The 27,413-nt window shown below is 35.1% G+C and overlaps 1 protein-coding gene across 2 annotated transcripts in view; it reads right to left on the bottom strand.

Annotated features, from left to right (window-relative positions):
• LOC103098389 (uncharacterized) overlaps positions 1-27,179 on the bottom strand; it is a 166,181-nt gene extending 139,002 nt beyond the window's left edge. Inside the window, exons 1-5 of one of the 2 annotated variants that reach the window (XM_056793300.1) lie at positions 26,841-27,179; positions 23,690-23,849; positions 22,950-23,098; positions 11,342-11,462; positions 9,213-9,320 (exon numbers count right to left, since the gene is read on the bottom strand). In XM_056793300.1, the coding sequence (XP_056649278.1) occupies positions 9,213-9,320; positions 11,342-11,462; positions 22,950-23,004 (284 nt within the window). In that variant the 5' untranslated portion in view covers positions 23,005-23,098; positions 23,690-23,849; positions 26,841-27,179. Of the gene's footprint in view, positions 1-9,212; positions 9,321-11,341; positions 11,463-22,949; positions 23,099-23,689; positions 23,850-25,038; positions 25,192-26,840 lie in introns of those variants that run through there. The other variant, XM_056793299.1, reaches the window with a different exon arrangement.
• Positions 27,180-27,413: the final 234 nt, after the last annotated feature.

The raw sequence follows: 27,413 nt of genomic DNA, 5'->3' as shown, positions 1-27,413 counted from the left end.
AGAGGCACATGAACTAAAACAAAAAAATAGTGTTTTAAAAGGCAGAATTTACCAGCTTGAAAATGAAGCAAGGAAAATGAAAGATGAACTACAAAGAAAAACAGACCAAAAGGAAAAGGATAACCAAAAATCCAACAACTAGAAGCAAATGAGTTCACAAGGCAATAAGAGTCTATAAAACAAAGTCAAAAGAATGAAAAATTTGAGGAAAATATGAAACAACATGTTGGAAAAAAAAAGACCTAGAAAATAGATCCAGAAGAGACAATTTAAGAAACATTGGACCACCACAAAATCATGACCAAAGAAAAAAGTCTGGATATCATTCTACAGGAAATTATTCAAGAAAACTGCTCAGGCATTCTTGAACAAGAGGGTAAAGTAGAGATTGAAAGAATCCACAGACCACCTTGCTGCATTTAATACCTAATTGACAACACCAAGGAATGCTATAGCCAAGTTCAAGAACTTCCAGATTAAGGAAAAGATGCTACAAGGAAACCATTCAGATATCATGGATGCACAGTTAGCATAACACAGGAACTGGCTGCATCCGCTCTGAAGGACTGCAAGGCAAAAAATATGATATTACAGAATATGAGGAAACTGGGTCTACAACCAAGAATCAACTACCCAGCAAAATTGATTATAGTCATGCACTAGAAAGTTTTGTAATTTAACTTAAAAAAAAACTTCCAAGCATTCCTAAAGAAAAGACCTGACTTATACAGAAAATTTCATACCCCAAAACAGAACTCAAGGGAATCAACAAAAGGTAAGAAAGGAAAAAAAAGAGAAAACAAGACTTTTTAAGGGACCCAATGAGGTAAAAATGATTTGTATTTCTATAAGAAAACATATTGATAACTCTTAAAAATTGTTATTTTCATCAGGTTAGCTAGAAAAATAGTACTTAGAGGGTACAGTGACAAACTGTATAGGATGATATCTCAAAATGTATTTAAAAAACTAGGTGTAAACATAGGTTAATACTAAGAGAAATTGGAAAAGAGATAAAATGGGGTAAATATATTTTTCATAAAGAAGCTCATGGGGGAGGGGGAGAAGATCAATTCAATGGAAGAATGGAAGAGTTTGGCAACAAGTAATACTTAAATCTTACACACACTGAAATTGACTCAGAGAGAGAACAATCACATCCATTGGGGGCAGAGAATTGTATTGTTTCCTATGGAGAAGTAGAAGGATAATAAATGGGCATGTGGGGAGGGGAGCTACACAAGAGAGGGAGAGGTTGGGGGTCATTTAAAAGGCACTATAGTAAGAGAGGAATAAATAAGAGGGGAGGACATTGGAAGGGGAGTAACATTAGAGAGGGGAAAAGAGAGAGACTGACTAAAATCGAAAAGTTAGGGGGAAGGGTAAGAAGGCTATCTGGAAAGGAAACAAGACTGATAGTTGGTGGGGGGAAGGGGCAACTGGGAGTGGCAGTTGGGTCTTGAGACTTGCACTTCCTTCCTGCCTGGTTGTTACTTCCTTCCTGCTGTTGGAGGTGGGAGGAGTGTTGGCTTCCCAGTCTGGATTCCGAGTGCCTCTTCTCAATTCAGCCCAAAGACACAGGCCCAACCAGTTTCTGAAAGTTAGAACTGTTCTTGTTTGCTTTCTATCAACTGCTAAGATTCTGAAATCAACAAAAGTAGCACGGAGGATGGGAGTGGGAGAAACCCTCTGCCAGCCTGTGAGGCCTGGCCTCAGCTCAAAAAGCTGAAACAGAGAGGTCTCCACTCTTCTCTATATATACTGAAAGACCAAACCTTTCGGTCATTACAATCGTAGTCCTGCCTATAGAATAATTCATTATGGAGAATATTTCCTAAATACCTGAATGAATTATATATTTCATGCATAGAGACAACCTAGTGTGTGTATGTGTGTATATGTATGAAATCATACCTAGAGAGTCAGCTTTACATCGCATATAAAGAGCAAGTCAAGAAAATCTGAGTTCAAGTTTGTTTATCAATACTTTTAAACAATTAAGTTGCAGAGGTGTCAGCCAGCATTGGTAGGGGAAGTTTCATTACCTATGAGCATTTCCTATATATCAATGAAATCATGAATCCTTCCCATATCTGTACTTACCCAAATATGATTTAATGAACCCTAAAGATAAAATAAAAACACACAATTCCAAATATATGCCATGTGGTTCTCCTAGCAATATTGAGCATTATAATGTAAGGCATGACAGTACTTTAAATTGTAAGTTCAATAAAGACCTAAGCTTGCATTTAAAACAAATGTGATCAATGAATTTCACTTAAAAGGCTTTTATGTATTTATGTCTACCTGTCAGACTCTCTTTTCATGTCAATGGGTATGGTAATGGGGATGGAACATTCTTAGAGATTCCCTGTCTACTTCCTCTGGACCACATATGTGGCTCAGTCCCACAGAGAACCAGCGCATGGTCCCTTGGTCCTTTCCCCAACCTGTCAGAGAGGAAGGTGGTGGTGGGGTGTTGTATCTGTTAAAAAGGAGAGGCTCCTTCTGGCTTGTTCTCTTCCTTTGGTTTTCTAGGATGTGTGGCAAATAATTCTCTTTTGAGCAGTAGGAGGATGGGCTGCCCTCACCATCCTAAGGGTTTGGCAGTTTCTTCCATGTGGTTGTGGTTTTAGGGATCAATTAGGCAAACTTGAACCTAATCCTCTGAGTGCCTGTCGCTGCAGACATGATCAAACATCAGTCTTAAAGTTGTGTTCTGCATAAAATCAACATTATGAATTTCAGAGGTCCAGAGATCCTGAATTGAAATCAGATCTTGTATTTATTAAGCCCGTCTTTTGTAAAGAGGAAATAAGTAGCTGTCTCACAGAGTAGACTGAGTACCTTTCCAGTTCCTTATTTGGCCAAATTTTCCTGTTTAGTTTTCTCTTGAGACACAGGGTAGAGGAATAAAGAGTCAAAGGCTGTGAGATAGATGCTTGACCTTTCAGGTCTCTCCAAGGCTAAAGTTGGTCATTATGTGCTTAGATCAAAACCAGAGAGACTCCTTAGTGGAAAGGGAGAGGGCACAAACAGCATCATCCCAATCCTCTTGATTGGAACATCCCTTGTCATTGTTATCCTATTTTGTAAATTCCTATCACTATACCATAGGTAAATGGCTGAGGTATATTTTATTGTTCCTCCTTACATTGCAAATACTAATGGCAGTTAGGGGTAGTTAGGTGGCCCAGTGGATAGAGTACCAAGCCCAGAGTCAGGGAGGCCTCATCTTTCTAAGTTCAAATCCAGTCAAATCAAAAACTAGCTGTGTGACCCTAGGCAAGTCAGTCAGCCCTATTTACCTCAGTTTTATTCTTGTCAAATGAGTTGAAGGAAATGGCAAACCACTCCAGTATCTGTGTACAAAAAAATCCTAAAAATCAAAAATAAAAGCAGAGCTGGATACCATAAATACATGTGAATAGTATAAAATATATTGGCCATTTTTTTAAACCCTTACCTTCCTTCTTGGAGTCAATACTGTGAATTGGCTCCAAGACAGAAGAGTGGTAAGGGCTAGGCAATTGGGGTCAAGTGACTTGCCCAGGGTCACACAGTTAGGAAGTGGTTGAGGCCAGATTTGAACCTAGGACCTCCTGTCTCTAGGCCTGGTTCTCAATCCACTGAGCTACCCAGCTGTCCCCTTATATTGGCCATTTGAAAAAATTTGGTTGAACACTCTTAGTAACCTAAAGATTAAGCATCATACTTAGAGATTCTAGTCTTTTTATCTTGTTTATTTTGAACATTCATTTATATATTACCAAAGTCAGATAAACATTCTCCAAAATGACTTACATTTTAATATTCTCTTCTTGCCTATCGTTTTTTACTCATCCATTTATATTTATAGAGTTTTCCTTTTAATTCTTGAAAATATATTCTCAGGGGCACCTAGGTGGTTCCGTGGATAATGAGCTAAGTCTGGAGATGAGAGGACTTGGTTTCATATCTGGCTTCCTTCCTATGTGATCCAAAGTAAGTCACTTAGCTCTTACTGCTCTTCTACCTTAGAACTGATACTTAGCCCCAATTCTAGGACAGATGATAAGATTTTTAAAATTCCCTCTTGTAGAGTTATTTTGGGGGCAGTATTTGCTTTACATCAAAGTTTATTAAATTGTTTCCAATTCCTGATATTTACTGATTTTAGGGCATTACATTATTTCATTGCATTTATAAGCCAGAAATGGTTCAGCCATTCCTCATTTGTCACACTATTATAGTAATGACAATAATAAGAATTATTTATATACTTTTAATACATGCCAGGAATTGAGTGAAGTGCTTGACTATTATTATCTCATTTGTTCCTCACACTGCTGGGACTTCTATTCAGATCCCTATTTTACAAATGAGGAAACTAAGACAAACAGGAGTTGAGGCTTGCCCTGGATAAATAAGAAAAAATATTATACAATAAATGCCCCAGAACATATATTTTTAAAATTTTCTGATTACAAAACATTCTCGGTAAGTGGATTATAGGATTAAAACATACCATTATTTTATTATTAAACTTTCATTTTGTGTAGCTGACCAGCAGCTACAAAATATTCTAACATGGGTTGACCACCTGAAAAGGGAAGTCGAGGACTGAGGGAATTTGGGTTGAAGTGTTTAAAGATTAAGAATGGAGAAGACATAGAGCAGGTAAAGAAACAGAGAGATGCGGGATATTTGAGCATGGCATTCAGTCTGTCTGTGCTCTTCTGATGGTATGAGAGAGCCAATTACAGGTGAATACAGTTTTTATTGAAGTTCCAAGGAATGGGGAATGGGAGATAGTTAGTCAAACATGTGACATGGTAGAGAACTTAACATTAGCCTAGTAAACAACAACAAAATCAAAGAGGTGAAGGCTAAGACAATGTCATAGCCAGCGCTTAGCGCAGAAGTTCGTTTTACCTTTGGTCTTCAAGTGTGGGAAGTAGTCAGAATACTACAAAATATGAGTCCCAATTCAATTCAAGGATCCAGAAGTCTGGTACATGAGCAGATTGCTCATAAGAGTCAGCTATTGAATGCATCTTTAATACTTTCATGATTTGTTCATACCTGGAATTTTACATTTTGTCTAAAAAATCCACTAGTTTACTTTCCCAGTAGAAACTTATTGATATACCTCGTGATCCAGAGCCATGATATTTTCGGAGTTTTATAATTTCTTGCTTTTCCTTTCACAATTTTGATATCTCCAACTTTTTCCTTTAAGGGGAGAAAATGTTTAGAAATGTAATTACAATGTGTACCCAAAGCTAATCAATTATAAGAACATGCTTAAAATAAAGAAACAAAATCCACTCCTGTTGTTTGCTCATATTTATGATTATATAATTGAACACAAATGATGTTTTAAGGGTGCCATACTGAAATTCTTTTACATTTGTCCCCAAGATGAACTATATGCAAGCTTATATATGTATGTATATATATATATACATATATATATATATGTATTTTTTTGGAGAATATATACTTTGATCTTGCTTCCAAAGATTTTTTATTATAGTATATGAGATAAAGGATAGTCAGTTCAAAATGAGTGTATATATATTAAAGAATTCACCAAAATACAAAGCTAAATAGCAGTTAAAACAATTGAAAACAAGAGCCTATTATGCATCTACATAAGTATACAGCTCAATGCAGCTAGTTCTATCAGAATTTTTTAAAGCATCTATTAAATGTTAGTCCTGTGTGTTATACTTGAGATGAAATTAAAACACTTCCTGACTCCAGGAGCTTACAATGTAGAGAGGTCTGTTGAGGATAACATTAGGGTTAGGGTAGAGAAAGACAAAAAATAAAATGATTGTTAGTAAGAGATTGTTGTGAAAAGGTAAATAATACCTTAAATTTCCATTAAATAAAAATAAGAATAAAAGAGGTCTAGCATTAGCAGGTCTGAAACTGAACCTTCAAAATTTGATATTTATTCAAGATTACTTAGTAGTGGTTTAAAAGAAAACTAAGTTCATGGAATAGACTATATAAGGAAGTCGCAGAAGAAACTGAAATCAGCAAGCAATAAACCCAAAAACAAAAATGAAGAAAGGATTCTTTATTTTAGAAGAACTTCAAAGAAAACGGATAATCAGTGTGACAGAAATGAGGTTTTGAACAGTATATTAATTAGAATCTTGAACCCTTGGACTTCATTCCCTAGAAGTCCTTCAGTATTTCCCATAATTACTCTCCTCTCTCCACCACATTTGCAATGTCATGCTTGTATATAGTTTGCTGGAAGCCACACACTCTCTCTTCTCTTGCAACCTGAGCTGAGTTAGGCAGGTTTTACTCTAGCTTTTTATTTCAAGTTATTATTAATAAAACTTTTAAAATATAATACTTAGTTATTGTATATTAATTTAAAAAACCCACATTCTGGCTGACCAAAAAGAGATAGAATTCTCAAATATTTTTTAAGATAGAATAGATGCATTTTTTCAAGCCTGCACTCCTGCCCACCTTCCTGCTTTCACCATTATGGTCACTGTTGCTGCTACTGCTGTTCCCAAGTGACTGTGGTTTCTTTTGCCTTAACTCCTCACTGAAGTGTGCTGGGAAGCCTAAGGAGCTACTCTGCTGCCACCTCTCACTCTGAGTCGAGTCTCTGTGCAGAGGGTGACATATAAAAATCTTTCCACCCAAATCCCTTTCCTTACACCCCAAAAAAGAAACCGCGTTATTCAGGCTGATTTTTAAAAGGTAATTCTGGGCTCCTGGTTTAGAAGGTTGTTATTCAAGGTTTTTCACAGGGAAGGTAGTTAGTCCAAATCAGTGGATTTAAAGTCAGTTTGGGGGAATAAACCTGCTTTTTCCTTCTTTCTATTGCCCCAAAACACCAAGGAGGAGTACTCTTTCTCTCATATGTAAATACACTATTGTTTTCCCTCAAAGTTTTGCCCCTAATGAGGAGGTGAAAGAACAATACTCTTCCAAGCCTCTTAACCAATTCCTTTCCATTCCACTTTTTTTTTTTGGAGGAAAAATGCTATTCCAAACCATGCTTCAAACTCTCAGAGAACAGTTTGAATCTCTTGAGCTAACAAAGTGCATATTAGCTCTGCTTGATTTTCTTACTAGCAGTTTGAATTTTCATTGGCTATTTCTCCTCTTGTTTATTTCTCCTCATAAATATGCAATAGGCTGGGGGCTGCTTAAACTATAAACCAAACTGAAATATTTTGACAAAGTTCTAAAAGTCTTAAATACTCTCAACATGCAGAGTGGAGATTCTTCCCAGTGCTTCTATCAGAAACTTCAAATCTCTGACAAAAGAAATGCAAATGGATGATAAATCCTGGGAGAGGGGAAAAAAGAGATCAGGACATTTAGTGATGTTAACCTTTTGAGTTTTATTCCCCTTAAGATAGTAAACATGTATGTTTGGATTAGAATAAAGGATATTTTGACTGCACTGCCTATTCAATGTCATGATTTTTATATTTCCTGATTGTTGTAAGATCTAATTTTCTTTTTAAGTTCATATATTATTAATCTAATCAATACTGTTTTGTTATATCATTCTTTATTTTGTACTTTTGCTGAAGAACAAAATATCATTGTAAAAGCCTATGAACATCTTGCCCCAAACCTTGTCACTAGATCCATCAAAGATCATGTTGCCTAAGATCACGTTGCCTTAAAAGCCTTTTCTGCCTTTTTGCCTTTGTTAATTATCACATAGATGATGATGGATGAACTTCAACAAAACTGGTTACAACTTGTATACAACCTTTAGAGAATCTAACTTTTAATTTTAATGGGTCTTCAGAAATGATTATAGATAACTAATGGTTTCTGAATTGAAGGTTTATATCTATCTATCTATCTAAAATATAGAATGTTTTATTAAAGGTAGAGAACCAAATAGAAGTTCTTGCCAGAGAAAAAAGTGTTTATATAAAGCAGAAAGCCAAAAAAGAGTTTCTGCATAACTCTTCAGTTTACTTTACTTGAATCAGAACAATCTAGATTTCTTGGTTATGTTATAGACCCCAAATAGATTTTCCTCATCAATATAAGAGGTTTGTTTTTTTCTGGACTCTTCTGCCAAATTTTGAAATAATGGCAGTTATTAAACAAAATGACTTTGCTTAAAAATATCTTTGCCAACATTGAAAGAATATCTACATCTGCAAAAATTGTGACCTAGAGGTCTAGAATCCATCAGTTCCTGGGTTTTTAAAAATGTCACATAGCAACTCATGTAAAATATGATAGTGGATTTGTTTCATATTGAAATTAACTGGACCATTGTGAATTTTGGGGACTTTGGTAGTTTCTTTGATTATGCATTATCTACTCTACTACTGTTTTATTCTGAAAATCGTTTACACTCACACAGTGGTTCATGTCCAAGTTAAAAAGAGAAATGGATCTCATTTTTTAGTGAGTAACCTTTGTGTTCTACCTCTCTTTGGCTGGCACAGTGTGTCACTTATTGCTATATATTTTTTATTTTTAAAACTTTTTTATTATTGTTTTTCTTTGCATGTGCAATATAGTATTTGAGTTTTATTTGTTCCCTCTGAGAAAGGAAACTATATTTAAATGTATATTTTTTAAAAATTTTGCTATCTTGTGATGGAATAAGTAAGAATTTTGAGTTTTTACATCTTTGTATTTGGTTGATATCATACCTGAACTATGACTGAATCTGTAAAAAATTTCTTCCTTTCCTCTGACAATTCAAGGAGTATGATGAGTTCTGTCTTGACTTCAGGTGGCTCTCGTCCAATTTCAATCCTAGGTTCAAAATATCCACATTTAATTTATGTATTTTGAAATAAGACATAGTTCATGCAAATAAACTGAGTGGGCAAATGCACCTAAGCATTCTCTCTTCCAAAAAAATCTCTTTAGGTTCAAGTAGCATTATTTGCCACGGAAATACTAATTCATTAACTAGAAATAAATCCAAATGGAAGTCAGGAGTTTGAGATTTCATAGGGCATTCCATTCAGAAGGGAAAGTGCCACTGGATCATAAAACATTCTCTGAACCGCTGTACAGAAAAAAGAGGATTATTTCTATTTAGGAAATGAAGGTGAAAAAAGAAATTAATGTTTTGTTTAAAATTTGTCTTGTTTTCTCCCCAATTTTTCTGTGTGAACACCATTGCTCTAGAAATTTCCAAATAAAAAAATGGAGATCTAGAAATCACTGTATCTTAAAGAAATATACAATTTACTCACCGGAAAACACAATTTTCCATTTTTTTAAAAGTAGAGAAGATTTCTTCTTCATCTAATCCAATTAGATTGGTTTCACCTATTTTAATAATCTGGTCAAATAAATGGATACTGAAAAAGAGAATTGCAGGGTAATTAAAACTACAAGTAAAAAATGTTATGACCAAACAGACCAATGCATGTATATGATTAGAAGACCAAAGGATGGTATTTAAGAGACAGACTTCAATGACTCATTATACCATAAGTATAACTTCTACCCCCTTACAAATATTCCAACTGTTACCTCTTTACAAATTGATATGATTTAGAGGACTGGTGTGTCTAAATAAATTCATCATCCTGCAGCCTGTTTGGAGATCTTGCTCTTCCCTGGACTTTTAAAGCAGATTTCAAAGATGGTAGACAAAGTATTCATCACTTACTCCATACTCCAAGACTTTCTGGTTTAGGACTTATCCAACTAAAGACCACCTCCATTCTCCAGTAAGGCAATAACGAAATGAGATTGGAAAAGGAAAGGATATTGGTAGAGATTGGAAAACAGGGTGAGACAGATCCAGGAGAAATTGTCCACAAACACAGAATATCAGTGTGTTGTTCCAAATTTAAAATTCTTTGGAAATGGTCAATTAGAGTTAATGATTCCACTAAAGTGTCAGACAGTGTGCCTTTGAGAATTTGGGGATTGGGTCAGGAGACAAAATCATTCAAAAACAGACTTCCAGTTGATACATTAATTATAGATACTTTGGGTGACAATTAACAGATAAATGCCATCACATAAACTGAGGAAAAGACAACAATGTTGAGAGGTTGGGAGGAGAAAATTTCTACCATTTATTTGGGATATTCAGGGTGGGCAGCTAAAGAAATAGATTTTCTTACAGTCTAGGAAGCAGGAAAGGTTCTAAAAAGTGGGGGCTGGAAGAATTGACATCAAGAGGCAATGAGCATCAGGCTTAGAAGCAAAATACTTAAGTTTTCCTTCCTTAAGAAGAAGTAAACTGAAGGTAAGATTCTGCTTAAGGTTTTTGCTTTTGCTTTTGCTTTCAGTTCTAAATAAAAGTGTAAATCTCAGGAAGAATTGTACTATAGAGTTCAAAATTGTATCATGAGCAAGGACTTGGAACATATTTCATTGCTGTTGTTTATCAAATTCTCACATTTTTAAGCTTATGAATTGACAATCTGTTGTCATTTCTTATTTTTTTCTTTCTCAGGGCCCTATATTACAGCAATTTGTAAAAACATTTTTAATGTACATTCCTATATCTAGGAAGCCCTATCTTGATTCAGGAGCTGGTTTATAATATTGACAAATTTCAGTGATCTTTGAAGATAGTTTCTAGGGACTCGTGGCTCCCATTTGTTTGTAAGGAAATCAAAGTGGACCAAATACCCCCACTGAAATTATTTTTCATTGAACTTGTATAAGTAATTTCTATACACAATAGTAATTTGTTTGTTTCCTAGCCAATTTGTTTATTCATTTCTCCAGATTAAGGATTATTTCTCCCTATCTTTATATCCTTTCATGTGATAGCACACAGGGCTGGGAACTGTGTAGGCTGATAAATTCTTGTTGACTTGGAAATAGCTGAACCCCTGTTTAGAACACACTTATTATGGCAATTATTAATGATCAATGATAAGGTCAGGGACTGTTGCCCATGTGTTGTACAGACTACTTTTGATTGGCATAATTGGGATTATAGAATCTGTGGCAGGGTCAATTCCATTTTATTGCTAATTTGCTCATGGAAATATTTTTAAAGGTGATATATTTCTGTGTTTTTCAGAGATTTTTATTTTGTAAATTATTTGTCATGCTTACAATATTAATACCATTTAGAATGATATTAAATCCTCTCTACAAAGTTAATTCTTTTTTTTTTTAACCCTTACCTTCCATCTTGGAGTCAATACTGTGTATTGGCTCCAAGGCTGAAGAGTTGTAAGGGCAAGGCAATGGGGGTCAAGTGACTTGCCCAAAGTCACACAGCTGGGAAGTGTCTGAGGCCAGATTTGAACCTAGGACCTCTAATCTCTAGGCCTGACTCTCAATCCACTGTGCTACTCAGCTGCCCCCTACAAAGTTAATTCTTATAAAATTATAAATTCAAACTCACCATCCAAGTTTGTGGGCTGCACCCCCTTCAGCAATTTCAGTAATAAAAACACCTGGATCCTTTTCATCCTCATCTGCTGGATCAAAGAAGATACGAGTACAAAGCCCTAATTCATTTTCACCTATAAATACAATAATAATAATAATAATAATAAAGCATCTAAAGCAACAGTAAGAATAAAATGTCCTCCCTGTACAGTTAGTTGTCCAGACTAGTCTGTAGTTTTGCACTGGAATTATAAGCCACCCACTGATACTCTCCCTGCATCTTTTCCTTAATAATTAGTTATATCTGATTCCCTTATAATGTCCTTAGACCAATGATTTTGCTGAACTTGCCACCTTCCAGCATTTAAGCCCATTTAAAATGTTTTAAGTATTTTATTCTTTTCTAATTACATGTTAAAGCAATATTAAGTTCCAAATTATTTCCCACTCTCCCTCATCCCCCCACTGAATAGACAAACAATTTGATAAAGATTATACATATGCAGTCATGCAAAGCATTTTTCCATATTAGTAATGATGAGAAAGAAAAAAAAAACAAGAAAAAGTGAAAAATGTTTCCCTCTATATTCAGATTCAATAACTTTTTCCTCTGGAAGTAGATAGGATTTTTTAGTACTTCAGAACTGTCTTTTGAACTTTGTATTTTGGGAAATAGCTAAGCCATTCAAAGTTGCTCATTTTTGCTGTTCCTGTGCCCAGCGCTCTCCCACTTCTTCTCACTTCACTTTGAATCAGTTCATTTAAGTCTGTCATGTTTTTTTTCTTTTTTTAAAGCATTTATAAAACCTTTATTACAGCCACATGAGAAGTAAAGAAACCAAAGGAGGTTAAAAAAAACAAAACAAAAACAAAAACAGAAGGGTGCCATGGACTGTACCTGGTCATCTCTATGGTTGCAAGAAGTCCACCATTATGGAAATGCAAGTTATATCAAATGAGAATGTATACCATTAACAAAGAAAACAATAAAAATATTTCCAAGAATGTCACTTGTTACAAGCCAATGAAGTAGAGAATTTTTTAATGTTATCGTTATTTGACCAATTAAGAATTAGAATAATAAAGATTAAATGAGTTCTCTTGCACTTAGTTCATAATAAACATTTATTAAATTCTTATTGAGTGGTTGTTAACTGCCTGGAGTAAAATAGCAGGTAAAAAAATGAGACAATATGTTATAATGCAAAATGCTCCTGAATAGAGCTGAGTACCTGGGTCCAAATCCCAGCTTTTTACATGCTACCTTTTTTACATTAGCCAAGTTACTTAATCTCTCTAGGCTTCATCTGTCGTCTATTCTACCCTCATCTGCGAAGAGTATTGAACAAGAGGACTTCTAAGGTTCCTGCCAGCTCTAAAGCCATGAGTCCTCTGAGTGTTGGTGGATAGATTTGAACCTTCATCACAAATACTCTTTCTATGATACTACATGACCCATGACAGAATTTAATAAGGCAGAGAAAATAATGGGTATATCCCTGGTAAGAATAACAGCTTTACCAAAGGCAGATGAATGTGCCCCAGGGTTGGAAGTATCATGATGGATTCTTAAGAAATATTTAGGTTGGGATTTTTTAACCTTTATTTTTTAACAGTATGATTCCTTTCCATCCAAGGACAATTACTTCCAAGTTCTTCCTCCTTTGAGTTTTTTCTTTTCTTTTCTTTTCTTTTCCTTTTTTTTTTACTAAACCCTCACTTTCCATCTTGGAATTAATATTGGGTATTGGTTCTAAGGCAGAAGAGTGTAAGGGCTAGGCAATGGGAGTTAAGTGACTTGTCCAGGGTCACACAGTTAGGAAGTATCTGGGACCAAATTTGAACCCAGGATCTCCCATCTCTGAGCCTAACTCTCAATCCACTGAGCCACCCAGCTGCCCCCATTTCAGGTTTTTCTGAAAGCATCCTGATTGTCATTTGTTACATGTAGCACAATAACATGACATTGTGACAATCTATTCCACAACTTGTTCAACCATTCCACAATTGAATAAGTTCAATCATTGGATTGGTTCACACCACCACCAATACATTAGTGTCCCAATTTTCCCACATCACCTACAACAGTTTTTATTTTATTTTCCTGTCACATTAGACAATATGAAAGGTGTGCGGGGGTAAGTCAGAGATGTTTAAATTTATATTCTTCATAAGAATTTAGTGAATTTTTATGTGGCTATAGACAGTTTTGATTTATTTTTCTGAAAACTAGTTATTCTTGAAAACTAGTAACTTGAGAATGACATACTTATAAGTATACTTATAAGACTTAATCTTATACTGTTGATTAAGTTTTCTTTATTTTTGAGAAATGAGGCCTTTATCAGAGAAAGTTATAAAAATTTTTCCCAGTTTTTTGCTTTCCTTCTAATCTTGGCTATCTCCATCTTGTTTGTGTGAAAACTTTTAAAGGTAATCAAAAGGATCCATTTTATTTCCTGTAATGTTTGGTAATAATTTATTCATTAATCCATAGATTTGACAGATATTCAATTCCAGGTCCCCTAATTTGATTATGGCATAAATCTTTATGTATAAAAGCATGTGCCCATTTTGACTTTATCTTGGTATATGGATATAAGGTATTGATCTACATCTAGTTTCTGCCAAAATGCTTTCCATTGCTTCCAACAGTTTTTGTTCCAATGAGTTCTTGTCCCCAATGCTTGGGTTTTTGCTTTTGTGAAACATGAGATTAATAAAGTCATTTCCTACTCTGTGTATGGCATACCTAATCTATTCCACTGTTCCACTGCTGGGAACCATCAGGCCATATCATGACAAAGTCACTTGTAGTAGCTAAGGAGGCTACAAAGTGGCCCTTGGCAAGATGTGACTGCCCACTCTATCCCCTTTGCTTAACCTCTCTCATTAACATCCCTTACCTAAGGAATTGACATGATTATTATTCCCCCTAGTCTCAGAAGGAATAATTCAAGAGCAAAAAATACTAGTATCCTAATTCTCTAAAACATCACCAAAAATCAGACCCTCAAACCCGATCCCAAAAGACTATCATGGGTTAACTTTTACTTAGGTACATAATTCCCAGCAAAACCATAGCTACAAGTCAAGCCCAGAACTTTCCCATTTACAGAAATGTATTCTTATGAAACCAGCATTCAAATCAATCATAAAGGCCCATACAAAATGTATAGGTACACCAAACTTCATCATGCCTCAGTGACTTGATTCTTCCGCTTGAGAAACTCCCTAGTAAATCCTGAAAAATGATCAATCTAATATTAAGTATGAATTCTGTTCCCAGTACCTCTCAACCTCAATGGTATGATTGTTGAGTTGTCTTTAAGAATTTCTGATTAATTATTCCCTTTTACTAAAAATAATAAGTAATTTTCTTGATTGTGAGCTCAAAACTCCTCACAGGGTAATGAGAAAATTAAGCCACCTGTGACAAAATCATCTATCTTGTGTGAAACCCTTATGCTGTCAAGAATCTGTAACACAATATAAGAATAGAGAATGCTAATCAAGTGATTTGTTAAAAGTTGATGTATTACTTTTTCAATTATCTCTATTTAGACATATGTGATAGGTAATGTATCTGCGTTCCAAGAAAATGGACATAAAAATAAACACCAAGCCTGGGGATGGCAGAGCAGCTATCAGATGCAAAGCATACCCATGGCCATAAATATACAGCTGTCTTCTGTTTGTTATTTTCTTGACTGATCATTTACCACCTATCAGGAACCCCTGGAGTCTCAAGTGAGGCTGGACCTTGCCTGTGGCACTCCCCTACTCTTTCTTCAACAGTAGAATATAGACGATCAGTATTTTATTATACAACTGAGATCAGGTCATCTTCCATTTTTTAAAAAAATTTCCTTGGTATTTTTGGCTTTTAGTTCTTCAAGATGGATCTTAATTAGGTGTGTGTGTGTGTGTGTGTGTGTGTGTGTGTGTGTGTGTGTGTGTATAAATATATAAATATATATACATATATATATTTACTATTTCTGGCTATATCAAATATTTTTGTTAGCAGTTTGATGGTTATAAAAATGAATAAGTATTTAATTGGGATAAAATTGTCATTTTTAGGATATTGTCTCAACCTACTCATGAGCAATTAATATTTGTCCAGTTGTTTATTTCTTCCTTTATTTGTGCCAAGTGTTTTGTAATTTTGTTTATCTATCTATATATTCATCCATCCATCCAGGATCCATCCATCTATCCAACCTGGATTTGCCTTGGCAGGTAGACTTCCAAGTGGTTTATATTAGCCTTCATTTATTTTAAATGAGATTTCACTTTCAATGCTTTATTTGTGTTTATTTAAGATTTATATCCTACAACTTGGCTAAAGTTGTTAATTTCTACTTGTTTAGTTGATTCTCTGAGGCTCTCTATACATATTATCATATCTGCAACCAGTGATAGCTTTCTTCCTCATTGCAAAATCTAATTCCTTCAATTTCTTTTCCTTTTATTCTATTTGTATCTAACATTTCTAGAAGACTATTAAATAACAGTATTATGAATGGATATCCTTGATTCATCCATGATCTTATTGCAAAGGCTTCTTAACATCCTCAGTACACATAATATTTGCTATTCATTTGAGTTAATGCCACTTATTATTTTAAAAGAAAGTTCCGGGACTTCCAGTCAAGATGGCAGCTTAGAGAAAGCTAAAGTTCAGATCTCCGGAAACCCTTCATTACCAATCTCAAACTATATGCTTCTAGGGCACCCAAATTCAAAACGAACAACAGCATAGACCCCAGGAACCCTCCTCCTGGACCTGGATCAAAAGGTATGGCCCCCCAAAAGCCAGAACCCGAGATCACACGGACCTAAGGGGTAGGCAGAAGGAAGGTCCCAGGACCCATCCCCCCAAAACCAGAGTGCTGAGTCCAAAGCAGTAGCAAGAACCTCAGAGCCTGCAAAAGGACCTCAGGGTCGGCTATTCTGAAGGCTGCATCCTGAAACAACCTGACTCAGTCGCTGGAGCATCCAACACAGACAGCAGGGAAACAGAGAGAGACGGGGGGAGCCTGTAGCCCACTGGCTGGATCCTTCCATCTGAGTCTCATGGAAGGTGCCTGCTTCAGGGCATATTCAGTCCAACCAGCTGAGGTTAATCCTATCAGGAGCCCTCAGAGCTCTGGGAAGCCACGGCTCATCCCCTCTCAGAGTGCAGGCTCTTCTGAGACAACAGTAACCCTCAGGGCCAGCAAAAGGACCTCAGGGCTGGCTGTACTGAAGGTCGCATCCTGAAAACAACCTGACCCAGTTGTGGGGGCACCCAGACAGCAGGGAAACAGAGAGAGACGGTGCGGGGGGGGGGGGGAGGCTCTAATCAAAAAAGGAAAGAAGAAAAGCAAATTAATAGCATCAAAGATGAAAAAGGGGACATCACCTCCAATGAGGAGGAAATTAAAGCAATCATTAAAAATTACTTTGCCCAATTATATGGCAATAAACACACCAATCTAGGTGACATGGATGAATACATACAAAAATACAAACTGCCTAGACTAACAGAAGAAGAAATAGAATTCTTAAATAATCCCATATTTGAAAATGAAATTCAACAGGCCATCAAAGAACATCCTAAGAAAAAATCCCCAGGGCCAGACGGATTCACCAGTGAATTCTATCAAACATTCAGAGAACAGTTAATCCCAATACTATACAACTATTCAACATAATAAGCAAACAGGGAGTTCTACCAAACTCCTTTTATGACACAAATATGGTACTGATTCCAAAACTAGGCAGATCAAAAACAGAGAAAGAAAATTATAGACCAATCTCCCTAATGAATATAGATGCAAAAATCTTAAATAGGATACTAGCAAAAAGACTCCAGCAAGTGACCAGGGGAGACACTACTATTGCTTCCTATATACAGGAGTTACAGCACAAACTATGTGAACTTCATGAATCTGAAGCTACAGTACAAGCTGGACCACTAGATTTTTCTCTTCATGACCTGAACCCAAGAGACAAAGTGTATATTAAAAATTTTAAGCGTACTGGAGCAACTCAGCCTTCATGGGAAGGACCATTCCAAATATTGTTAACTACTCCAACAAACCTTAGAAATTCTCAGACCCTACTTCATAAGGTTAGGATTGTAAACCTTAAAAAATTCCCAGACCCTACTTCATAAAGCTGGGTTTAAGACCATTCCCCATTGGGACCATTCCCCATTTAAGCAATGAAGGAACTTAGATCAGGAATGTGAGAACTCTACTTAGATCAGGAATGTGAAGACCTCTACTCCACCCATACTTAAGCCTGCTTTAGGGGAAGAAACTCCTTGCTGAACAATGAAAGATACATAAACCCATACTTATAGTAGGACAGAAATTCTTAAGCTATGTGTATTTTTGGATATAATACAAAGGGTGTGAACTTACAAGGAGCAAAGAGGTGAGAAACTTACTTAGAGGTTTTCTGGTGTGAACTTAATCAAAAATTTAAAGCCTTCTTAGGTGTGAACTAAAAACGGTCTGTCCTTTGAAAAATGTCTACTGTGATTGGTAGATATACGGACTTAGGAGAGGTGACATAGGAGAAAAATACCCTTTAAATAGGAGCTCAGATTCATTCAGATGGTCATTTTCAGATGGAGGATTAAGCTGGTGGAGGCAGCTGAGATGATGCTAGCCTGGTGTCACTAGAATCCTTGCTAAGACAGATCTTGTGGTGAATGATTAAGGACTGACTGATCTTTCTCTTAAGGGCTTAGGCCTGGGTTGGCCAGGGCTGCCCTGGGCTGGCCTATTCTTTTTCTCATTATTCCCCTTTTTCTCTCTTTCTCTCCTTTTCTTTAATTCCTCATTTGTATTAATTAAAATATCTATAAAACCCAGCTGACTTGGATATATTTGAATAATTGGGAATATTTCCCTGGCGACCACCTTATATTTGATTTAAAAACATAACAATGTAGTGAAAACATATTTCCTGTGGTCACAATTTACTCATCCACTCTTATATCTACTACAATTTATATCTTCCACTATTTTAACTACTTACAGTTTATGGCATCCAACCACTTTAATTATAACAGTGCTGCCTCTCCAGCTCCTTCCCTGCCTCCTGTGTTCGATGCTCTGAGCCTGGCACAGCCCTGCCGTCAAGGTACACCCTCCAGACCAGTGCCTTTGCCTGCCCAGAGGTTCCCACTGCCACTGGAGGCTTAGCACTGAAGGTGTGTGTGTGGGAGGAGCCCTGGGACCTTCCTTCTGCCTTCCCCTTAAACCCAAGTGTTCTTGGATTCTGGCTTTTTTTTCTGTGGGTGTATCTTTTGGATTGAGCCCAGTGGAAGGGTTGCTTGGCTCTGTCTTGCTGTTAGGTTTGATTTTCAGTCTCCTAGAGCAGTCAGTTTGTGATGGGTAAGGAAGGGTTTTCTAGAGGTCTGAACTTCTGCTGCTTCTAAGCTGCAATCTTCTCTTATATCTGTTCTTAACCATTTTTGTATGATAGATTTCTTTAAACTAACCTATGTGCTATTTTACTGAATTTTTTAAAATTGTTATTGAAATGTTAAATTTCATTGAAATGTTATTGTTATTGAAAATGAACATGCACTTTTTTTTCCTCCCAAGGTTAAAGAACTCCTAAAGTTGCTCCATAGATAATTTCTGTGTTCATGTATGCCTAGTTAAAGACAACTTGTACAAAATCTCATCTTCATCCATTCTCAATTTTCCAGCATTTAAATAAATAGTAATTCCTGAAATTGGTATTCTTAGGACTTTGAATTTATCAAACAGTTGCATACAAGATCCATTTGATTCGGCATGTTGTACACCTAAACTGTTCCATAGTTAATCATTGATCTTTATTTTTATTTTTTGTTGATTAGTTGTATCTGACTCTATGATCTGATTTCAGATTTTCTTAGCAAAAATAAGAGTAGTTTTCCATTTCCTTCTCTATCTTATTTTACAGAAGAAACAGAGACAAACAGGGTTATGTGATGTTGCCAGAATCACACAACTATTAAGAGATAGAGATCTATTAATTAAACTACATAAAAAAAATTTAGACAATGTCTTCTTTGTAGAGGACTTTGAGATGTGGAATACATACTACCTTTACTTCATTTTATTATATTTTTTCATTATGTCTCATGAGATACTTAACCTTTTTATTACTGTATTGTTTTCTTACTTTCTTAACCTCTATTGTAAGGCAATCTTTTCCATAGTTTATTAAGTATGGCAGCAAAGTATATTAACTTAGATACTATTTGTATTTCATGATATTGATTCAGGCTTCAGAGGATTTATTTAACATTTATTTCTAATTATTTAGGTCTTTATGTAAAGAGAATTTTGAGAATGATTATGTATAGTCCCAATGTGTATGCATTTTTCTCCAATTACATTTAAAATATTTACAACATTTAAAAATAATTTTGAATCTTGAATTCTCTCCTTCCCTCACCCCATCCCTCAGCCAATAAAATGGTAAATAAGCTCCTTTACATTTTACATATGTAATCATTTAAAAGGTTTCCCCATGTCAATACTTTTGTGAAGGATATTTGAACAAAAAAAATTTGTTAAAACTCTTTTCTTTCTTCTAGATTTAGACTCAATCTTTTTTTCTTCTAAGCAGATGGCTTTTTTTTTTAATCAGTAGTCATTTGGGATTGTTTTGGATCATTGTATTGTTTAGAATAGCTATGTTATTCACAGTTTTTTACATTGTGCCTGTCACTTTATACAATGTTGTTCTGCTAATTTCATTGTTTCAATTTTTTCTGATTTCCTTTTGTCACTCTGTCAGCAAAATAGTATTCCATTATGATCATATACCACAGCTTACTCACTCATTCCTAAATTGATGGATATCACTTTACTTTCAAATTCTTTGTCCCTCCCCAAAAAGCTGCTTCAAATATTTTTAATGTGTATTCCTTACCCATTTGGTTTTTTATCTCTTTGGAATACATAGTCTAGTACTGATATTGTTACATCAAAGGGTAGGTATAGCTTTATACCTCTTTGGGCATAGGATTCAAATTGCATTCCAGAATGATTCAATCACTTCACAACTCCAACAATAATGCTTTAGCGTCTCAATCTTTCCACATCCTCTACAGTTTTGTTATTTTCCTTTTCAGTCATAACTGCTAATCTGATAGATGTGGCGTGGTATCTCAGATAATTTAATTTGCATTTTGTGCATAAATTGCATGCACAATAATGCATGAAATGCATTAATTTGCATTAAATTGCAGTGATTTAGAGCAGTTTTTGCAAAACCATAGCTTTAATTATTCTTGACTGAGGATTTCCTGTTCATATCCTTTGATCATTTATTAATTTCGGAATCACTTATATTCTTATATAGTTATCTCATTTCTCTGTATATTTTAAAAATATGGCCTTTATGAGAGAATTGCAAAAAATTATGCACCATTATGATTACTATATTACTCTTCATCTTATTTCTAGCTAGTTTCAGACCACTTCTTCCTCTGATTTGCCCTCATTTCTGGAATTTGGCTATAATTTTCCTGGGAGTTATTATTTTAGAATCTCTTTTAGATGATTGATGGATTCTTATTATGAATTATCAGAGTCCCATGGAGTTATTGGTTTCCACTTGCTTATCTTTAAGGCATGATTTTCTTGAGTAAGCTTTTGTAATTGCTTTTCAATTTCTCTAATTCTGTTTTTGTATAAAGTTCTTTTCCTCAGTGAATTTTTATATATTTCCAAAGGCCAATTCTACCTTTTGAGAAGTTCTTTTCTTCAATGCATTTTTCCATATCTTTTTTCCATTTGGTCAATTCTGCTTTTTTAAATAGTTTTTCTCTACATTGGATTTCTGTGCCCCTTTTCCAATTGGCCTATAAGATATTAATTTCTTCAATGCTTTTGGTCCCTCCTTTACACCAAGGCATTTATTTTTTTTCATCATTTTCCTGTATCATTCTCATTTTCCCCCTCAATTTTTCTTCTACCTCTCTACCTGCCTGGATCTATGTAAGGGCAATGCATCAAAAATCTTGCACTCAAATTTGGAACTATGCCCAAAGAGCACTAAAAGTCTGTCTGCCCTTTTATCCAGCTATAGCACTTCTGGGTTTATACCCCAAAGAAAAAAAAATACTAATAAAAAATATTTATAGCCCACTCTTTGAGGTGGCAAAAACCTGGAAAATAAGTGGATACCCTGCAATTGGTGAATGGCTGAACACATTGTGGTATCTGTTGGTGATGGAATGCTATTTGCTCAAAGAAACAATGAACTGGAGGAATTCCATGTGAACTGGAAGGATCTTCAGGAATTGATGCAGAGTGAGAGGAGCAGAACCAGGAGAACACTGTACACAGAGACTGATACACTGTGGTACAATTGAATGTCATAGACTTCTCTACTAGCAGAAATGCAATGATCCAGGGCAATTAAGATGGATCCATGAGAAAGAACACTATCCACATCCAAAGGAAAAACTCTGGGAGCAGAAACACAAAAGAAAAACAATTACTTGGTTATATGGGTTGATGGGGAAGTGATTGGGGATGTAGACTCTAAATACTCACCCTCGTGCAAACTTCAACAATTTGGAAATTGGATTTGATCAAGGACACATGTAAAACCCAGTAGAATTGCGTGTGGGCTACTGGGGGAGGGGGGAGGGATGGAACATGATTCTTGTAACCAAGGAAAAATATTCTAAATTTACTAATTAAATAAAATTTTCAAATTAAAATCTTGCCCTCAAGTCAGCAAAGGGACCCAGGTAACCTCCTTATGATCAATTTTCTGACTCTTTTTATAATTTGTATTTGAGAGCTCTGGAAGCCCTTGCTGTGGATTCAGGTGTATCCAAGGTCTCTTTCCTCATTGGGGCCTGCCTTGTTCTACTGTTTTTGCACTACTTCCACTACATTGTTGCAGAACTTTCCTCTTGGCCTAAGTATTTTTAGGATGAAAATGTTTTCACCCCATCTTTGTATTATGCTCCTCCTATAATATTTGTTTTAAGGCATTATGTCATAATTTAATTTGGTAGAAATCAAATTGGTCTCTGTAGCAACTTCAGCACTGTCTTGGCTCAACCCCCACTCGCCCACCCATTATTGCTTTACCTTGATAGATAGTCTTACAACTATTTTACAGTCTCTGTCATATTAAATTTTAATTTCTCCATTTGTTTCTGCTATGCAGTTTGTGGATAATATATACAAATGCCAATACTTTTATGTATTTATTTATTATCCTGAATGTTTTTGGAGTTGTTATTTTAATTCCTTATATTTGGCTCTCTAGGGTTTTATAAATAGACTCATATCTATAACATCTAATAATTTTATTCTCACTGTGCTTTTATTATTCTCTCAATTTTTTTTCTTTCCTGATTGCTATAACTCACATATTTCTGACACCATTCGCAAATAGTTGTGATGATAACAAAATCTTTACTAGTTATAATTGTATACCTTTATCTTCATTTGGGTTATTCCTAATATTTTATTTTGAAAAATATTCTCCATATTCAACCTTTATTGTTATAATAAAAGATTCTTTACAAAAATAGAAAAATGCTTAAAGAATACTATACATATGAAATAAGCAATCATAAAGTTAATGCTTACCTTTGTCTATTTGACAAGAAAATAAATCTAATTGTTGGACTCTTCTTTGCATCATTTTTTTCAGAGAAGTTTAAAAGATATCAAAAGCTCCTTGCACAAGAATAATTTTCTCTTCTTCAAGTATCACATGTGTTCATATTTGCTTCTTCCTTTTAAATTTGTGATAAAATAAATCAGTAGTGTGTCTAATGTAAGGGGGAGGAATTCTAAAGGAATATCCTATGTAGATATACCCCAAGTAATGTTTATAGTAGGAGGTATGAGGCACAATGGATGGAGTTTTTCCAGCGTTAAGTCTATCCTTTGTATTGTCCAAAAATAAAATTATTTTCAGACCTAGATATCATCTGACAGTCATCCTCAACCTAATTATGTTCTTTTATCATCCTCAATATCTTATTTCCTATTCCAATTTCTGCAAGGCAAGAGAATTCCAGTGTGGTAGAATCTTATTGTCCTTTATCCTTCTCTGTTATATTAGAGATCAAAACCAACTAAAAATATTAACTATATTCTAATTATTCACACACAACCTGCCAAAAAACAAAAAACCTTGTTGCCTTTTTATTATTTTGCTTCAACTGCCCTATGGGAGCAAGAGGAAATTGCTGTAGCAATGCCACATGTCCTATGTACTTCTCACAGGAATACCAGGGTCCTTACTTTACTGAAAGTATTCATACTCTAGGCACTTAGATATCTGAAGCCATAAGTTTTATTCATTTCAAAAAATTCCTTACTTCTTAGTTTATCACCAGAAAATTCAGTACTTCTTTATTGCTTTGCTTCTTCTGATTTTGAAAGTACTCCATTTGTTCTTTTATTTGATGAACATACAGTCAATTCACAATAGATCTATCACATGCTTTCATCTTGTATTCCTTGTTCTCTACTTTATCACTATAGAAAGAGTAAAGGCTGAAGTTGACCAACTTTTCAGATATAATAATGTAGAATAAAGTATTTATTATAATATGTAATATTATAGAGTAACAATAATAAGTATGTAATATGTTAAGAAAAAGGTAGACATGGAAAATATATGTCGTTAATGTGCCTATGAAATCAGAAAAAAATTATAGCAGCATAGATCAAGAAATTTATAGTTTGGAAGAACCTTAGTGATATTTTATTCCAGAAACTCTTAACCTATTTTGTGTCATCATCTCCTTTAGTAATGTGGTGAAGACCTTTTCCAAGAAAAAAAATTAGATGCATAAAACAAAATAGAAAGAATTACAAAGGAATTAATTATATTAAAATACAGGCATAGAAATTTAAAAAGAAAGCAAACTCACTGACCACAGGTATTAATAAACCCTTTTCTGATCTGACTTATTCATTAGACTTAGGAACAAATTAAGGAACAGAATAGTTAAGTGAAAGAATTAATGATCCAGAAATTTAGTAAATAAAAAGGCACTTGCTTGGTGACATTAAAATCATCTCTAACAAAATTCCCTGGGAACAGTTTTTCTGTGTGTGTGCACGTTATGTGTGTAGAGACATAGACATTAGCATAGATATGGACGTAGAAAGAAATATGAATGTATGCATAAATGTAGGATGGCTAGACGATATAATGGAAAGAGCTTCAGACATTAGCTATGTGACCTGCATTTATATTAGTATATTAATTACATAAATATATAGATGCATTTATGTTTATAACTATTTATACAGAAAAAAGAGAAATTTCCATTATGTATCCAAACCCTTCATTCCCCAATGACATTATTATATTTGTTTATTAGATAAATTACTAACGTAATGAAAATCATATGAAACTGAAAAAACGTTAGAAGATATTGGTCATGATATATACCATCTTATAATATTTTTAAATTCCTCAATAAAGTTAAATCTTTTGAAACTGGACAAAATCTCAGTGATCCCCTTTAGAATTCTATAATCTTGGGCCACCATTGCAAATTATCATGAGTTTTTTAAGAGTTTTAAGAAAAATTTCTATAACAATTTCATAGTAAACCATTCCAGCACCCCAAAAAAAAATCCATGGCAAACTTCTATATAATACAAAATTCCACAATTTATCAACTGTTATCCTCTAAATCATAACACATCCTACCTCATCTTTTTCTTTTCAGAAATGATCTCCCCAGGCTCCACCCTTTGTTTATCACCATCCCTCCTGTTACCTTGGTGATGTGACATATCATAAGTGCTCTGTGATGTAATCATCTTTTATTGGCTGAGTGTCTGGCCCTATGAGGAAACAACAGATTCTTTATCCTGAATAAACTTTTCATTTGCTTTAAAACTTATAATTGTTAGCCAGCACTCAAAAAGCACCAGCAAAAAGTGACAGATACCTCAGCCCAGATCTACCTAGTCTTTCCATTTTACTACCTTTGTTACATTTGATATGCAGACTTCTTTTTCTTTCAGTTGAGACTTATGTAATTTCATTCCCTATGTTTCATAACAAGCTTCCCTAGCAACAAAAAGGATGTACCCAATTGTACCTATCAATCCAGTCAACCAACAAATATTTATTAGTGCAACCAGTTCCTGCCCTCAAGGGGAATAACATGGCTTAGTCCAGAGGTGTGAAACAGTGCCACGCACCAAAGAGTGGCATGGTAGACAAGATTAAAATGTAATTAGTAACTAGTTAACAGAATATAAAAAATGAAATATAGGTAATATGGCTAGAGGATTTTCTAAGTCAACATGATGTCTACAGATTCATGGTTTCCATTTCCATTTGCATTTGATACCACTAAACAAAAAATAATGTATATATGCTAAGATGAACTAAAAAACAAATACAGGGTAATTCTAGGAAAGAAGTTACTAGGGAAGAAGTTGAGGAATGAAGAAACATTTGGTAGTGTGCTCTTGGTGTTTAAGCTGAGCCATTAAAGAACCAAGGAATCTAAGTGAGAATTACCAGGCACTCTTAGCTATTATTTTCTTTTTATTTGACGGCAACACTTTGCTGGATGGAACAATATGCTCTATTCCCATACTAAGTGGGATCATGGCTCTCAGTAGAAAGACAGTTAGCCTAGATAGAATCTGGATTCCTGATGAATCCTGAAAGGACAATAAAAGAAGTGATGAGGAATAAGAGGCTTGAACCTTTTCCCAAGGTTATGGAATATTTGCATTCAACATCACTTTCTGCCTACATATGTTAGCAAATGAGGATGAGTCAAAGACCAATAAAATCTTTGCAATTGAAAAGGAAGTTACCTAGGTTGAGCAGGTATGGGCAGGTGTACCCTGGATTTCTTTAACTTGGAAAATTGTAATAGGAGCTCCTGTTGAAGTCATAAGAACCCAACACCTTCCTTGTTGCCCCAGAAATTTCTACTATTAACATCCCTTTGATTCAACTCCTGACCTTATCCTGGGGACATTAAAAAATAGATTCACAACCCTGGATGACAGAAGTGACAAAAGTATGGGGGAAGTATGCACAAAGTAAGCCTTGTTTTAGATTCAGAAATCCAATTTGGATGAGAAAAAGCACTATCCACATCCAGAGGAAACACTGTGGGAGTAAAACACTGGAGAAAATCAACTGCTTGAATCCATGGGTCAAAGGGATATGGTTGGAGATGTAGACTCTAAATGAACATCCTAGTGCAAACAACATTATTGAAATAGGTTCTGATCAAGGACACAAGTAATACCCAATGAAATTGCGCCTTGGCTGTGGGAAGTGTGGGTGGAGAGGAGGGAGGGAAATAAAGTGAGTATTGTAACCAAAAAAATTAAATTTAATTTAATTTAATTTAAAAAAAAAGAAATCCAAATTGGACAAGAAAGAAAAGAGACAAAATGCATTTGAGTATAGATCTCAAGTCAGGCTTCACTCTCCAAACCACCAATAAGAAAACAAGCAGATAATGGAATTCTTACTGAGCCTGAGAGCCACAGAGCTCAGGACCTGAAATAGTTGAAATGGTCCACATGGCAATGGAACTGGAATCTGTCCCCACACTCTGACTTATTCTCAGTCTCTGTCTGCTGACTCCTTCCCTACTGCCTGCAAAGAAACATATTTCAGGCTTATCCTCAAAACCCCCTGACTTATTTCTTCCATCCCCTGTCATCCTACATCTTTTCTGTGTTTGTGGCTACCTATCTAAAATGCTGTCTGAATCATTGTTTCACTGAGAGCAGCTAAGTCTATCAAATTTGATCATTCCACACTATTGGTGTTACAGTTTATAATGTTTTCCTGGTTCTGTTCATTTCAGTGCATCAATTAATGTAGGTCTTTACAACTCTTTCTGAGATCATCCTCCTGTTTATGTCAGAGCACAATAGTATTCTGTCACCATCATATGCCACAATTTGTTCAGCCATTCCCAAATTGAGGAATGTCCCTTTAGTTTCCATTTCTTTGCCACCACAAAAAGGGCAGCTTTAACTATTTTTGTACAACCTTGTCCTTTCCCATTTTTTTAAGTCTCTTTGGATTTCAGACCT

This window comes from Monodelphis domestica, chromosome 4 (assembly GCF_027887165.1).
Source record: "Monodelphis domestica isolate mMonDom1 chromosome 4, mMonDom1.pri, whole genome shotgun sequence".
In the NCBI taxonomy this organism is placed as follows: Eukaryota; Metazoa; Chordata; class Mammalia; order Didelphimorphia; family Didelphidae; genus Monodelphis; species Monodelphis domestica.
The sequence above is the reverse complement of the archived record's forward strand: the minus strand, read 5'-3'. Positions and strand labels throughout refer to the sequence as shown.